At 42.4% G+C, this 16,771-nt stretch overlaps 1 protein-coding gene across 3 annotated transcripts; it reads left to right on the top strand.

Moving 5' to 3' along the window:
* Nucleotides 1–1,672: 1,672 nt before the first annotated feature.
* Nucleotides 1,673–15,392, top strand: peli2 (pellino E3 ubiquitin protein ligase family member 2). Of its 3 annotated transcripts, none has more exons than XM_022193282.2 (6): nucleotides 1,673–1,974; nucleotides 7,838–7,967; nucleotides 10,199–10,300; nucleotides 11,254–11,451; nucleotides 11,673–11,861; nucleotides 12,430–15,392. In XM_022193282.2, exons 1-6 carry the CDS (start codon nucleotides 1,898–1,900, stop codon nucleotides 13,006–13,008), a joined length of 1,275 nt encoding a protein of 424 aa, XP_022048974.1. In that variant the 5' UTR covers nucleotides 1,673–1,897; the 3' UTR covers nucleotides 13,009–15,392. The 3 variants fall into 3 exon arrangements, with proteins under 3 accessions (XP_022048974.1, XP_051807353.1, XP_051807354.1); XM_051951393.1 differs by lacking the exon at nucleotides 1,673–1,974 and adding an exon at nucleotides 2,500–2,659; XM_051951394.1 differs by lacking the exon at nucleotides 1,673–1,974 and adding an exon at nucleotides 6,787–6,947.
* Nucleotides 15,393–16,771: the final 1,379 nt, after the last annotated feature.

The following is a 16,771-nucleotide window of genomic DNA, read 5'->3' as shown; positions in this document are numbered from 1 at the left end:
GTAGAAAAGACTGTAGTGCTCTTTTACACAGACAATGCCCAGTGGATGAAAGCAAAGCGGAAAGAGACAGTGACACAAAAGAGCAGTAAACATTCATTACACCCACAGCATTAAGGCCAGCCCCTGACCCTGTAGTTATAGCCCTAATGCAGCCTGATCCTCACGCGCCACTGCTGAAGAAGCTGAAGTTCCCTCATCTGTGCTATTAATGGACAAGTATGTGCAGCTATGAACAGAATCAACAAATGCCAACTATTTGAGAGTACAAATGGAAATTACATCAGCGTCTGTATCTTACTGAACTGAAGAGTTTGAAGTTGTAGCACATACGGGTGGGGAGGCAAATATCTTGGTGGACCCCAGTGACCCCCTGCTACCTTTTGTTTTTGTGTCAAGTGTTATTGCACTTTGAAACTGAACACCAGTTCAAACAGAGGGCCATAATTGCAGAGGCAACAGGGCCGCTGAAGGGGCCTGAAACAGTGAGAGCACCTCCAGCCATGCAGCTTCTTGTGAAAACAAGACAGAGGCAGTAAAGTGTTGATGAGGCTGCCAGACAAAAATGGAGAAGTGGCACATTCATCAGAAAGGCGTGAAAACAACTGGACCTGTGGAATATGGGAAGAGGTAACACTGGAGGCAGAGAGGCTCTTGACATCCTCACATTAGGTGTGGACATTTGGTTACATTAGTATGTCTGAGAGTCAGTCTCAGAAGAAGCAATTAAGCAAATTACTGGGCCTTGGTGTTATTATTAGACTGATTTGCATCTTCTCACATGGCCAGACAGCCGGGCGAGTGATAAGATATTACAGAATGAAATAAGCATGTACCCTTAAGGCCCGCAACCTGCAAAAGGAAAGATGAAAATAAGAAGCTAGACAACAAAATGAAATGATCAAAATGAGCAACGTTAATCTGAAAATTAAACTTCCAGGCATGCAGATAAATAGTGATGTCGTTAGGTTGCATAATCGATCACAGAGCCAACTGCAATAAAGTCATAATGAAATAAACCACATTGAAGAGCCCACAGGGCCACCAACAAAATGAGCAAATCTGATTTCACCGTCTTTTCACTGTCTGCGTGTTATCTCAGTCAGGAATTGTAGCAGGAGGTTTTTTTTTTCCTGCATGTGTTTCCCAGTATTAAGCTCCATCTTCAAAAACCTCACTCACAACTGAGTAAGTTTAGATATTTTTATACGAATAAAACCATGTGACCCATAGGACATTTTACTGAAGCAGAAGGGGCTCCTGTAATGTGCTTATTGGGAAGATTGTATCACGACAAGAATTTTAATAGTGTTATTCTTGTGATATGTATGAAATTGGAAACTTTGCAAACCTGTCAGAAAAAGTATGATCCCTTTAAGAATTCCCAGATTGTACTCTTTGTTTACATAACACAAGGTGCGAACCATGAAGACTGTGAGGTGGTACAAATACGGACTGTTTTAGTTTTGGGTCCACTACTGCTTTTTATCATAAATCAGTTAAACGGAAATGTGTTTATGTGGTAATTTTAACAACTTTGAATAAGTGTATATAACAGATTTTAGCTAGATATATTAGTTTGAACACAGCGTGGGTAAAGAGCTCCCCCTACACAAAGTAAAGAAGTAGCGAGTGGTACGTTCCGGCCCTGCTCCTCGCTGTTTTTGTATCTGCTTTAGAGCGGATTCAACCGCCAAGTAAGTTACGTTTTGCTATGTCACGCTGAGGAAGTTTGAGACCAGTTTATTTATAGAAAACTGGAGTCGTGTGGGCACAGACACGCACAAGCTGCTGCGTATGTGATCTGAAATGAGCGCAGGTCGTTGTTTTTGACGGGAACTCTCGTTATTTTTCGTGCGCCGTTGGTATTACTGTACAGCTAAGTGAAGCCAGAAGCCTCATGTTTTCGTCAAGCCAAGAGGAGCACTGCGCCCCGTCCAAAGACCCTGTCAAGTACGGAGAGCTGGTGGTACTGGGGTGAGTTCAGACTTATTTTCGACTCATTTTTCCTTCAAAAGTGAACGCGAAGGAGAGTATTTATATTCAGGCTTCAGGAGAGGACACTCACGCAGCTAACTCAGCAGTTTCTGGAAGTTTCCTTAAAATAAGCTTGAAGTTAACGGTTGAATTCACTCTTATGTAAGGCTAGCTTGTACTTGTACACAAGCGACATTAGATGTATTCAGGGAAAGAGCCCAGTTTAGAAACCGAGGAGCTCACGTTACTCCACAAATTTAGACACGTGCGCAGTCACAAATGTGTACATTGTCGTTTTGCACATTTTGGTGGCGACGTTTCACTCCCAGATAACTGGGGGATAAACCCGCAATCACCACATCTGGACACATCAGCCCCCATCCAATGGATTCGTCCGGGACAACCTTAGTAAAGAAATGAATCTCACACTCAGCAGCTCTGGCCAAAGAGCTCCTGTCCACCTTAAAGTTGGATTCATGGGGTTTTAGGAATTCGGAAGTAGTGACGGTCCCCTCCCCCAGCCCCCAGGGTTCTTCCCTTTTTTCAGTGCTATCAGTGACTCAGGCTGCTCATGTTATGTTTTTTAGGATCCAAATACTATCCCGAAGTTTATTGTTGCAGTAAACAGTCCAAAATCACACACTGTGCCCATCCCAGCACAAGAAGTTCACTTCCTAATGATCAGGTAGGGCACTTTAATTGTTAGTAGCATCTGCTTAGGAGTCAGGAGTATGAATTATATCCTCTGTTTTGATATATGGAGTGTATACTGTGTTATAATGCATTCTCTGGGAAAAGGGAGAAACTTTTTTAAAGATACAGTTACCAAACAGTTTGTTCTTTTCAGTCAAAATCATATTATCTGTATCCTTGCCTACAAAGTCGCACTAAAAGTCAGGAAACAGACTATATGGAAATTCTTAAGACATATTTATATGATCTTTAAATCAGAGCAGCAGTGATTCATTGGTTAGTTATCACTATTTAAGTAATTTCCAACTATTGTCAACAATCTTTTTTGAAGGAGAACATAGAAATTTTATGATTCCAGCTTTTAAAATGTTAAAATTGTCTCCTGTCTTTACTCCTCTATGCCAGTAAACTAAATATCTCTGGATATAAAATGAGACATTTGAAGACATTATCTTTGGCTTTGGGAAACATCAATTTACATTTTTCACCATTTTATGACATTTTACAGACAAACCAATGGATTGATGGATCAAGAGAATTATCAATACATTTCTTCTTAAGAAAAACGATCATTAGTTGTCGCCCTACTCTGGTATACTGTATTTTGTCGCATTGCCGTATAGCAGTCATTTCCAAACATTTCCAGACTTTTTCTTGTCTCTTTGCTCAACTATCAAAGTAAACTGAATATCTTTGGATTGTGGACAAAGTAAGACATTATTTAAGGATGTCATCTTGAGCTTTCCGAAACACTGATCAGCATTTGTCACCATTGTCTGACATTTTACAGAACAAACAGCAAATAATTGAAAGAGGAAATAATCAGCATATTAATTCTCAAAAAAAAAAATTGTTGGTTGCTACATATTGTCACATTACCTATAGTAGTCACTTCCAACATCTTTGTGGATACAGTTTTCTTTAATAGGCTGTTTGGTCAAGATAGCTTCTTTTCAAAGATAGTGATTGCAATGTGAACACTTAGATATTTCTGTCTCTGTATTTCTTTGGTTATATCAGTAAATTTGGCAATACTTGTTGCAGATTTTTAATATTTTATGATAAAATACCGTTTGAATGCTAATGTGTAAACTGATGCCAGTAATTTTTTAACTGGATTGGTATAAAAGCCACAGGAGCCAAACAAAATGCATCAGTGGCACAGAGTATTGGAAACGGAACAGCTTGATTATTCACGTGGTTAATAAACTGGTCAAAATGGCCGTTCCAATTTTATGAAAACCAGAATGACATCTTCAGGTTACTCTTTTGCTCAACCAATACTCAAATATTCACTCATTTTACGGTTATATAAAACATGGAGAAAGAGAAAATCATAACTGAGAAGCAATGATTATTTGGCATTTTTGCAGGAAATGTGGCTTAAATTATGAATCACAGTGGTTGTTGGAGTAGATGCAGATTCATTTTTTACATGGATCTTGATCACAGCTTCTCAAACTTTAATTTCTCAACCCTCGTGTCGTCCTGCGGGTCAAAATTGACACGGTTTCAAGTTTGAAAATGTGGGAAAACAATACTTTCACAGTGAAACTTCTGATGTCCACATTTTCAACATTTTTTAAAAATATAAATCAGCCAAAATCCAGCAAATTGGTTTTTGGTTAATTTTTATGTGAATGTTCTTAAAGAAAATATTAGAAATTTTACCAATATATATGTAACCACTTTAGATAATTTTAGTTGGGTTTTTTTTTGGATGATTTTTACTCATTTTTGGAAAGTATTTTCAAGAATTTCCTTGCCACATTTGTTTTTTTTTTTTTAAATAGAACTTTTATGGGAAACTTTGAAGGAATTATAGTAATTTTCTTCCTGAAGGTTTTGCAAATTTTCAGAAATTTGGGGAATTATTTTCTGAATTTTTGGATTTTTTTCAGACAAGGAAAAAATGTTTTTGGTGCCTGTAAATGAAGACAACAGGAGGGTTAAAGCAAAGTTCTTGTATTGTATTTATATAGCACTTAGTGTATGTTTTAAATTATTTTGTGGTAAAAAAAATTCTTGTTGAGACCTGTTGTTCTTGATGAGATTTCAAACATTTAGAGGCTAATGCTCAAACTATCAAATTTTCTCACATGTATTGCTAAATTTCAAACACTACCCATGTGTAATGTGATTTAAAAAAAATGGAGCAGTTATTGTGGCAGTAGTGTATACATGTCTCATCTTGTCACAGACTAAATCTGGTGTGGCTTTTTCCATGTTTATGTCAGACACTATTTCAAAACCGCTGCAGTGTTTTTCCAGGATTCGTTCAGCAGAAATTGCATCATTCTAAACAATTGTTATTTACATTGAGCTGTCCTAGTTTACGTCTGCCTCAGATGGTGGAAAACACCTGCTGTTATCAGTGACTGGACTTTGGCCAGTACTTCAACACACTTGAAAGTTAGTAAAACTCATAACCCACATTTATGGGGTTTTGTGCTGTGTGAATTCCATTTCTACAGCTTTTGTTTAAAGCACGTAAAACGAGATGCTAATGAAGAGTATACGCAGAGAGTCGAGTGTAGTTTTGTCTTCTGCTCTCCACCCATACACTCCGTCATACTGCTTTTTGTAAAGGACAAAAAGTGCTGACTGCTTATTACCCCAGGCTGAGCATGTGGCATGTTTGAAGCTGAAACTTTTGTTCTCGCCCCTGACATAAAGACACATATGTGAATCAGATGTGACGGGTGTATAATCGCTGCCATGACATCACATCCCATTGATAAAACCGATGGTAGACAAGATAGCTGACAGCATGGAACAAAGCTTGTTTGAGCAGCAGTTCCCTCAGTGGTTTGTTGCCATGACCGTGGTGGCTCTTATTACTTGCATGGCTGCCCCATCTCTGCCGGGGCGGATTGACTTGGTGCTGGTCACTGAAAGGAGGAAGGGTGAGGGGGGCTGCATGGGTATCCTGGAACTGAAAGGATGGATTGATCAGGACTCAGCATTTGCCTCTCCTCAGCTTCCTCTGTCCATTGTGACTTGGAGACTAGGGCTATTGATTGAACTTTTCACATCTCACCATAAAGAACTGCTCGGGAAAGGAAGCGTACAAATCAACGTCAGGACATCTTTGGTACAGCCTGTTAAGATGTGATGCCTTTTTTTTAGAAATACCATTCATGTAAGAAGAAGGGCTTTCCTTATCTGTCTAGTGATGATGTGCTACTGCTGTACAGTTTAGATTGACTAGTCTGAAGCACGTTAAGGCTATAGCAGTATCATCTGATCTCTGTGCCATCTTCTGTGACCCCTACAGACCACCCTTTCTCCCTGTCATGTTCATGAGTGCTACAACTACTCAGCATATCTCCTCCTCATTCTGTGAACACTAGCCTTTCATGTTAGCATAAGAGGTAGGAGGTGCTGTTGGCTCCTTACTGCAACCCTGGAGGATAGGTGATATGCCAGTCTTCTAATCCCTGCTCCTAAGTATTGGAAGGTAAATCCGCTGTCTGTCTGGCACAGGTCAAAAGGGAAAGTGATCACAATTAGCTGGAGCACAGCTTTAAAGAGCCTGTCCTAGCTAATGTGACGGTGGCAGTTCCTGGATGACAGAATATTGTTTCTTAGCGTAATGATGAATAATTGAAAGCCTGCGCAGCATTTCTTACAGAGCTAGGGTTATATTCTGCAGCTACAATTCATCAAGGGGAAAAGGCTAAGCTGCATGTCATCTGATTGTGTGCTTTATGTGAGACATTCAGGCGCAGGTAGCCGGCTGATAGGCCCCCTCAGCTGAATAGATCTCTGAACAATATGTAGGCCTCTCTGGTCTTTATTTAGGTGGGGAGTTTCTAGGACATGTCTAGTGAAACTGGAGTATAGAGTAGTCACACTGTTAAATTAGCTTGGAAAGTGTGTTCAAAAATATCTCTCTTACATGTGGATTTTCTTAGGAATTTAAACAACCTCATCAGTACATTTATAATATCCGATTTATAAACACACCGTAGGAACAAACTGTGCTTTTCTGTTCTTTATTTTAGTCTGCCTTCCAGCTAAAGGCTTTACAGGATACTTGAAACATTTTTCAGCACTAACACAGTTCCCTGCCTGCAATCATTTTGTTATTTTGCTCTTCATTTCTGTCAGTGCATGAGTTACAGTTTGTCCACACAATCATCCAGTGCCTCTCTAGCTCTCTGTGGGTGGCTTGTCCACCAGGCCAGCTTTGTGCACTGTGCTGACTGGGACCATGTGTTTCCTTGCCTGACCAGCCGTGTGGAGACATGAGACAGGTGGACTAGCTTGGGAGGGAGGTAAGGAGGAGCAGAAGGAGGCTCTGTTGCTTTTGTGTTGAAACAAAGAGCAGAAATGTCAGATTAGGTAGTGGTTGGTAGAATCTGTTCCCTCAGGTGCTCTGGTATGCAAACTTGAGGCTTTAAATATGAATATTTCTGTGGTTCAAAGTGTGTCTTCAGCGCTCTGTGGTTACATGTGAGGGTGTGACAGAAGGTCTGTGTGTTGGATGGGAGTAGAGCATGGGGTGTCCCAGCTGTAGGAACCAGCTGGTGGATAGAGAGAGGACCAGTCCTACCGGAAGGGACTTCTCCATTCACAAGGAGCAGCCCAGGCTAGGTGCCTCACAGCAGACTGGAGGGCAGAAATGGGGTCTGGTTTTAAGTGATTTGGAGAATGTATGCTTCTCTGGTTGTGCAGAGGCTTTAAAATTCAGACCTTACAGCTTTCTGTATCGGTATATAAAATTCTGCTGTTAGAAGAAGTGCTTCAGTCATGTGAGCCAGTTCTCCACCCAGGCTGTGTTCCCAAAGTGGTAGCAGACCTGACGCGCATCTTAAAATGTGCTCCTGCCTGGGACACAGAACAAAAGAACAGCTGTAGTTTACACAGAGCTAGCTCACTAAAATCACCAGCTCCAGAGAGCGTTATGTAATAAGAGACATTATCCAAGGTAACGCTTAGATTACTAATAGCGTGTATTAGATTGCCAGTGATGTAATGCGTGGCAAAGCTCCTTTTCAAAACACATGAATGTTTCTAATTCTCCATGTTTACTTGTTACATGATTACAAGAATTTTGCCTGTAGATCTCATTAGACATATCTTTGTGCAGCTACGAAAACTGTTTGCAGAAAAATTAACTGTGAATTTGCTGTCCTTCTCTCCACCTCACCCCCTTCTGTGACAGGTACAATGGCTCTCTGCCCAATGGAGATCGGGGTAGACGGAAAAGCAGATTTGCGCTATACAGGAGGACCAAAGCCAATGGTGTGAAGCCAAGCACTGTGCACATCCTCAACACACCCCAGGCCAGCAAGGTACAGAACAAAGGATGAATTAGCGATTTAATGAACAGACTCTCTCTGGGACTGAAAAACAGCCTGCTCGTCTTTTGATGTGTATTTTAGACAAATGTGTATAGAAGCATGCTGAGACAGAGGGAAATGAACATTTGTTTCTATGTACATAGGTAGCTGATCTGCGTTAGACTCATATTATTCACAGAAGAATGAAGGGAGTGGAATCATAGCTAAAGGAAGAAAAAAGTGAGGAAGAGCTCACTTTTTTCAGAGCAGCAGAATGGTCTTAGTGATTTCAGTAGCTTGTGGAGCGTGCAGTATAACACTTTACATTATTGTTGGCAGACCTTAATGTTGACATTTCCACTACAATGACTGTAGTTCCTCGCTGGGCCTCATCGCCTCTCTTTGCTCCAGAGCGCCTGCCAGAAAATGCCATATCCAGTATAACATGTTTGCCTTCCCGCATTCCTGCCTCTGGGTCCCAGGCAAAACTGCTAAACAAGACAGAGGAGCTGCTTACCTCTGCACCATTTAGAGGCCAATATTTCAGACATTTGTTGGGAGTTTAGCTCCCTGGCTGAAGGCCCTCCGGTTCAGGTTACTATCACCTTGTGGAACTTGACTCCAGATATCTGCTGGGAGGTTTTTTTCTGTGACAGAGGCCTTTTCATGGCGGAGAGTGTGCATTCCTAGTTTGAACTGCAGTGGTCAATGAAATAAATGTTTGTGCTGCTTCACACAGCAAGTTGTTTGTCAGACAGTTTGAAAAAAAAATCGTTGGACATGGCTGTTTTTTTACTGCACAGCGCAACAAAGCAACCAGTGCCATTGAAAGAATTAGTCACAGGCTGTTTCAGCGATGGGAACTGTTGTGACCTTTTTTCCCCTTTCACCACCGTGTCCCTCTCTGCCACCCTGTTACCAGGCCTGGGATCAGGGGGGTGAGCTCAGGAGGAAGCTGTCACAGTAGGCCAACCCTCCACTCCCAGTTGCACACGGTCAAAAATAGCCGTTCCTTAAGAGACAAGCAGGCTGGTGGACTTGATTTGAAGAACGAGGAAGATTGAATATTTAAATCCCCAAAATGAAATGAGCCATCTCCTCCTTTTTTTTTACAGCAGTCCCCAACCCTCTCTTGCTCCCTCACAGCACACCATACAAATGAGCTGAGAATGCTCCGTGGCTAGCAGGGAAAGCTCACGTGTCTGTGCACACGCTGGTGTTCATGACAGATAATGAGGAGCTCCCGTGACGCCACTGCCAGCTATTCCGATTCCAAACATTTTAATATCGACTCCTTCAACTCAAGGAGGTGGGGGGGGGATATTTTGGGGGTGTGGTGTTTATAGAAAATATTTTTCTGTTAGGCGTGTGTGTGAACTTCTTTTAGCCGTTGAACAGGTGGGGCACCATTTGTTTGTAGCAGCGCTGTCGAGACAAGACTGCATGTGATGATGACATTTGTCCCCGTCTGTCTCTGATGTTACAGCAGAGCGTGGCAGCTCCGATGACCCACTTTCTCTCTCCCACTTTCCCTCTTGCACGTGACGAAGAGGAGGGGGATGTTTGGGAAATGGAATTTGCAGATTAGAGCAGGATGATAGTGGCATGTGGTAAAGCGTTGATGAGAGCCGGGCCTGGGCTTTAACACAGCCTTCCTCTCTGCTCTGACTGAGGCTGTTCAGCTGGTAGATGAGGCTGGTGGGCAGTTTATGGTCACTGTCATGGGAGTGTGACTTTACACGCTCTGCTCTGTTCCTCTTCCAGAAATTCCTACCGCAGATCTTTGGTTTTAGGTAACATGATGAAGAAATTATGCAATAAGCCAGATTAGTTATGTGTGAGCTGTTAAAAAAAACAGCAACAATCCTGTTCAGTTATTTTAGTTGTAAATAACAGGACCAAAATCAGTACAAACATATTTTTTTCCCGTATGACTCATGAATTGAGTACCATGTATTTTAATAATAGGGTTTATTTGACACCAGTCTTTAATTTAACCTCACCAACAAGACAGCCACTTTTTTAATGTAGTTCCTGTTTGTGAACCTTTGGCACTCTCAGATCCGGTGTTAAAACCACAAACCAAGACATGAAAGCTTTTCTCCTGGCTTTGCTAAAATAATAAAACGCTGCTTTGTTGTTGCGTGCCTGTACTTTAACCGTTAAAGATATGCTTTTGTTGTGTTCAATCATGGGCTCATAACATTCGGTATGTTATTAATAAGCTGTTTGTTGCGTTTCAGGCCGTGAACTGTAAAGGCCAACACAGCATCTCCTACACACTATCCAGAAACCAGACGGTAGTGGTGGAGTACAGCCATGATAAAGACACAGACATGTTTCAGGTAAAGAAAACTATTCACTGCCAGCTGTTTGAATGACCTGTTGGATCCTTTACATTTGATTAAGACTGCTACAGCCAGTAACATTCATCACTGATCCAGGGGATGCTTGTTTCAGTGCACTTTATAGTCAAAACAGCAAAGGGAAACAAAATGATTACAACCTCATATTTGAGAAGCTTTAACTGGTAAACCTTTGGATTTTTGCTTGGAATAATAACTGAAAAATGGGGAGATAATCAAGATAGTTGCTGTTTTATTCTCTGTTGATTTACTAATGCTTTTGATTTAACTTTAGCTGTTAATAAAGAATACTAGCAGCTAATGTCTTCAAAGTGTGTGCGCATTGCTTTCTCCTCCTAAACCTTACAATAGACCAGGGAGTGCATGTGCCCCTGTGTGCACTGTCAACTGTTCTGTCTGTAGCATTAATCTGAATGCTCAGCAGGGTGATGATGACGGTGGGGGAAGTTAGCAGTGCAGACACGTGCTTCACATTCAGCCCAGTATTGTGTCCATGTGTGTTTAAACAACACTGGAATAACAGAGACAGCAGAGATGAGGAAACCATTCAAAAACGGTCTTCAGGGCAAGAATCTGGGAAAAAAATGAGGAAATGAAAGAGGAAATGCTTATTTTTACCTCTGTTTGTTCAGCTTGAGAACTGTCTTTTAATGTTGGAGTTTGTGGTCTTCTTAAAACAAAGCTTATTAATACATATACATGTTAAAGGTGTACTAACTGCTAACTAAAATGTGTGAAGTCTCTGCATTTTTGACCACACACAGAGCAGCTTGATTTAAAATGTCAAGCTGCCACATACTGGTGAAAGCTCAAGTTCACATGTCTGCAAGGAATTAAGAAGAAGTCTCTTCATCTGTACCAGTGTGTTGACAAGAGATTCCAAGAAACTGATTAACAATATTCTATTGATTAATTCCTACATTGTTTTGTAGATTGGGCGTTCCACTGAGAGTCCCATCGACTTTGTGGTCACTGACACAATAGCGGGAGGCCAAGAAGGAGAGGAGACTCCAATCACACAGAGCACCATTTCTCGCTTTGCCTGCCGAGTTGTCTGTGAGCGTAACCCGCCCTTCACCGCTCGCATCTATGCAGCTGGGTTTGACTCTTCCAAAAACATCTTCCTTGGGGTAATTACTAGTTAGTGTACCATGGTGGTTAAACAGTATCTCTTTTTACACTGCTTTCTGAAATGTAAGATTATATGTCTAGGTTCTAATGCTTTTATCTGTAATTTGTAACCAGATAAAGGAACAAACTTGTTTTTTTTCATATGCACTGTTATGTAAAAAGTGGAATGCCACACAGAACATCGGTTTGCGTCATCATCTGTGCTCTATCTCCCCTTCAGGAAAAAGCTGCTAAATGGAAAAACCCTGATGGTCACATGGACGGCCTGACAACCAATGGTGTGCTGGTGATGCACCCTAAGGGTGGGTTCATGGAAGAGTCGAAGCCCGGCGTGTGGAGAGAGATCTCAGTTTGTGGGGATGTTTACACACTGAGAGAGACTCGCTCTGCACAGACCCCCGGCAAACTGGTCAGTATCTTCAAGTATCACTGTGGCCTGACAGAAGCACAATCAACCAGACGTTTCAGTGACAAATAGAATGTGGCAATGTTTTATTACCTCCACCAAGGAGGTTATGTGACACCCGGCGTTTGTGTGTCTGTCTGTCTGTCTGTCTGTTAGCAAGATAACTCAAAAACGCCTGGGCAGATTCACATGAAATTTTGAGGGGATGTAGACTATGGTAAGAGGAAGAGCTGATTCAATTTTGGTGGCAATCTGGAAAGGATCCTGGATTCTGGATGACTTTGAATTTTTTAGTATGTTTTAGTATGTGGTCCAAAATATGACAAAAACATCATAGGTTAGTATGTCGTCCAACAAATTGGAGCAAAGTGTCCAGATAGCTCAACTGGTTAAGAAGGTGATTTGTAAACAGAACTGTGTCAGAGATGCGGGTTCAATTCCAGCTCGTGATCCTTTACTGCATGGGTTTCCTGTTTTCCTCTCTATCCTTGGCGGAGGGCTGCACTCTCTGAGTGCTTTTCTTAGTCTTGGATATGTTGAGCTAAGTCTGCGTCTATATCACCCTCCTCAGGTGGAGAATGAGAGTAATATCCTGCAGGACGGCTCCCTGGTGGATCTGTGTGGAGCCACTCTGCTGTGGCGCACTGCAGAAGGCCTCTTCCACACTCCCACCCAAAAGCACCTAGAGGCTCTCAGGCAGGAGATCAACGCAGCCCGGCCCCAGTGCCCCGTCGGTCTCAACACCCTCGCCTTCCCCAGCATGCAACGCAGCCGCGCCCTCTCATCCCTGGAGGACAAGCAGCCGTGGGTCTACTTGGCGTGTGGCCATGTACACGGATACCACAACTGGGGCCACCGGTCGGAACATGAGCCCAACACTCAGCGAGAGTGTCCCATGTGCCGGGTGGTGGGGCCCTACGTTCCACTGTGGCTAGGCTGTGAGCCGGCCTTCTACGTGGACACAGGTGCGCCCACACATGCCTTTGTGCCATGTGGACACGTGTGCTCAGAGAAGTCGGTCAAGTACTGGGCAGAGATCCCTTTGCCCCACGGCACCCACGCCTTCCACGCCGCCTGCCCCTTCTGTGCCACCCAGCTCAGCCTCACTCAGGGCTGTTCCAAGCTAATCTTCCAGGGCCCGGTGGACTGAGCTGGAGGGTCCTGCTCCTTCAGAGGAGATTAAACAGGAAGGCCAACATGCTGTGAAACTGTTCAGATTATTTTGTGCTTTCTTTTGTTCATGTAAGCCAGCTGTGGAAAGGAGCAAGTCTTTTCTCTTTTCTTCTGGTCATATACTGTGGATTCTGCACAACAGAGAGCCATTACAGATTGTTTGTGGCTGTTTGAATGGCCGCTGTGGGATACAGAGATGTGGAACACATTGGACCACAAATGCATGGCTCCTCCAGAATGAAATACTGTTTTAGCTGTCCTGCCAACTGACCACTTTAGACAAGGCTCCAGCGCTGGGCTGTTTAAACTACAATGCCTGCTGTTTTTCCATCAGATGGCTGTAAAAATAAGGTCGCAGAAGGAATGGACTGATTTTACTCATGAATCAGACTGAACCAAACAACTGTGAGCAGGTGTAGCCGGGTCTGTTGGGAAACAAAGAAGGGGGCAGGGTTTATAGTTGAATGCCTGGTGGGGCTGAGACAAAGTTTTTACGGAGCCAGACAGCTGGACTGTTGGCCGGGAGAAAAGCCAGGAGAAACTTGGGGTTTAATGACTAACTAGTTAAATGGTCCCCAGTGGCCTCTTGGCCCTTAACCTACAATGGCATCCAAATCATGTAGCTCTCTGGAGGTGGCTTCCATTTACAGAACAAACTTTGAGGGAGGGGAAAAAGACTTTTTATGTACAGAAATCTAATCCAGTGCCTCAAATCCCGTAGAATTGTGGGAATATTTTTCATAGATGACAGAAGATATTTTGCTGAAGGTAAAGAAAGAGATAGTTTTGCATACAGAAGACACAAGGAGATGACAACCCCCGTGGATTTAGACTCAAGAGGTATTTTACTACACTGAGGCCCTTGTACTGTTTTGTAATGCAAATGTTAATATATTTTTCTCCTGCATATATAATGTGTGTGTGCGAATGCTTGAGTGTATGCGTGCATGAGTGATCGCGTGTGTGTGGGTTGGACTGTGTGGGTGCCCTTGGGCTGTTTAAATCGCCCTGCATCATTTCACCCCCAATCCCCTTTCTATGATCTCGCCCACCACCCAAAACGCTACCAGAGAGAACACAGGAATTCAAACAAGGTCGCAGGGTTTTACAATGAATGTACTGAAACACATTGACTCTCCTCGCTTGGTGGTGCTCCACTTTGACAGCTCGCTTTCTCAATGGCTGCGCTGCTGCGGGTGAGGCCTGTTTGCAGTTAAAAAGCAGCATTGAAGCTGTAAAAACCACATGCATCAGCCACACCTGCTCGCTAGCTAGCTGCGTCCCTGCCCCACACACACGTACTGTATTCAATCTACACTGTTGTTAGCTTTATCCCGTGCTGGGTCTGATCCAATGATTTGTACGCTGTCAAACCTGGGCACAGTCTCAGCAGCATCCAGAGATTATACCAAATATACGGAGGAGCCGTTTTCTCGCCACATGCAAGATGTAACGGCCACTCTTTCTCCAATCCAAAGTGTTTCTGTAAACAGTCCTAAACCCAAACTGCTGCTATGGTGGAATGTTGACAGCTCTGGATTACAGTCGGGGCTGTTCAGTAGCTCCACGAGAACAATGATATTATCGCACTCCATGCCAAATTTGGTAAGTTCTATTGTGTGTGGATGAGTCAAGTTGTCCAAAACAAAGTAGCAGATGAATTGAAACTGAAGAATCTGGGACGAATCTGTGCATTCTTCTGTGATGTTCGCTCACCAGACTGTGCCCATATGTAGAGTATAGTCAGAGGCTTCAGTTCTGCCTCGAACTTGTCGAATATAATAGTGAGGATTAAAATTATGAGATGTTGAGGGTGACGTTCCTTTTATAGCGTTTAAATGTTCTCCCAGGCTGTATTGTGATTTATAAAACTCAAAACGCAAAATCCACCTTGATTAAGGGCTCCCAGACTCCACTGAAATACGATGTGGTTTTAACAGCAGCGGTGGACTCCTGGGATATTTTTCTTTTTCGGTTCCTTCCTAAGAGAAACATACTTAGCATTCTTAAAAATGTCAGCAGCATTACACTCCTCTCCTACCACAGAGCGTTTCTAAATCGCTGGACTTGTGCACATTTTATGTAACTGCCATGCAGGGTTGAGCCACATACTGTAGAGTAGCATTCCCTCCTAACACTTTCTGCTCAAACACTGTGCCCGTTGCTTAAGACCGTGTTCTGTAACAGCTGCAGAGTAGCTGCCTCAAACATTCCTCCTCGGTAAACATGGGTGGGGCCCGCAGTTCACCCAAGGGCTTGTTCTATGATTTTGTCTCCTACAGGAACTCTGTGCACAAGCCATAGAACGCACTGATGCTCCCAATGCCTCCTTTGCAAAGAATAAAATGTTTTTTAAAAATACGCTACACCGAGTTGGATTTCTCTCTATTTGACCGTCCGTTCATATCTCATACTTGTGGGTAATGTTCAGGGACTCTAGGCCATTTTGAAATGATCCACTGACTTAGAGTGTGTGCACTTGATGAGGATTTGTTGGCTTTTCTTCCTTTGAACTCCAGATGTCTCAGCTGTGTTCACACAACCAACACAGCAGCAATGTTTAATCACAGTTACATATGTGTTTCATCATTCCTCTGTATGAGCATTTCCCTGCTATCTTGGTTGCCAAAATGGCTCTGAGTTTTGATAGCTCTATCAGGTTTTTTTTTTAGATAAGGGAAACAATTTTCTTGAAGTCTGTTTTACTCACATTTTCTGTTCTATCTTATCAGACTCATCTTAATATTTACCATAGAGAATGACTGCATAAGAAACACCCCTTGTCTTCAGTGTAGTTTCCCTCTGAAGCCACAGGAGGGCACTATTTCCTCAACAATGGAGCAGTTGGCACTCTGCCCATCAAGCCACTGAGCCTGCGGCATCCAATGGCTTAAAAAGGGGGCCAAAGAAATGAAAGTTTGATGTTTATTATGAAAAAGACTCAATATAAATACATCACAACTACACATGAAACAGGAAAAATTGAATTATCTTAATTGGCACGCCTATAGATGACTGGAAATCCCTTGTATGTGCAATTAGGCATCCAGAGGAGATGTATGTAGTTTGTATATTTAACATTTTTACTGATTAATCTTTTACATTACATATGTCTTTGTGTTTACAGTCAAATTAATTACAGTGTTCTTTTATTTCCTATCTAAATCCTGCCATGGTGCATACAAATTTCCTGGAAGATATGCACAGTTGTGAGCAATTTTTAGCTTTTATTTTTATGTGCATGCAATATATATATATATATATATATTGTATGACGATGACATTTTCCATCATTCGCATGTGACTTCATCTTCTCTATAATAAGGGCGCATGAAAGGGGTTTAAATACATAACATGTCAGTTAGGCACTGGGAGAGGAATGGAGCTGTGGGATGCCATGCTTCCTAATTAACATTTCTGCAGTAGATGTGAAATGGGTTCATATGTCTGCACACTTGCCTGTTTTTCTGAATGACAGAAGAGACACTGAAGGTGACAGCATGCTAATTTTGAGATCACTTGGTGGCTCCCCTGCCTTAAGCAGGGCAGGGTTATGCAAATAAAGTGGAATGATACTTTTTTTCTCTCTCTCTTGAACCAGTTTCCTGGATGAGAACGTAAGGTTCATGTACAGCACTGATGCTGCTCTTTGTAATGAATTTACAGAAAGCGTATTTCTCCCATCATCACCTTTAGAATCCTAATTAACTTCTAACAGCCACAACCGCAGAACGTAATCA

Source organism: Acanthochromis polyacanthus, chromosome 1, assembly GCF_021347895.1.
Source record: "Acanthochromis polyacanthus isolate Apoly-LR-REF ecotype Palm Island chromosome 1, KAUST_Apoly_ChrSc, whole genome shotgun sequence".
NCBI classification, from domain to species: Eukaryota; Metazoa; Chordata; class Actinopteri; family Pomacentridae; genus Acanthochromis; species Acanthochromis polyacanthus.
Note: the sequence above shows the minus strand (reverse complement) of the source record. Positions and strands in the feature narration are given on the sequence as shown.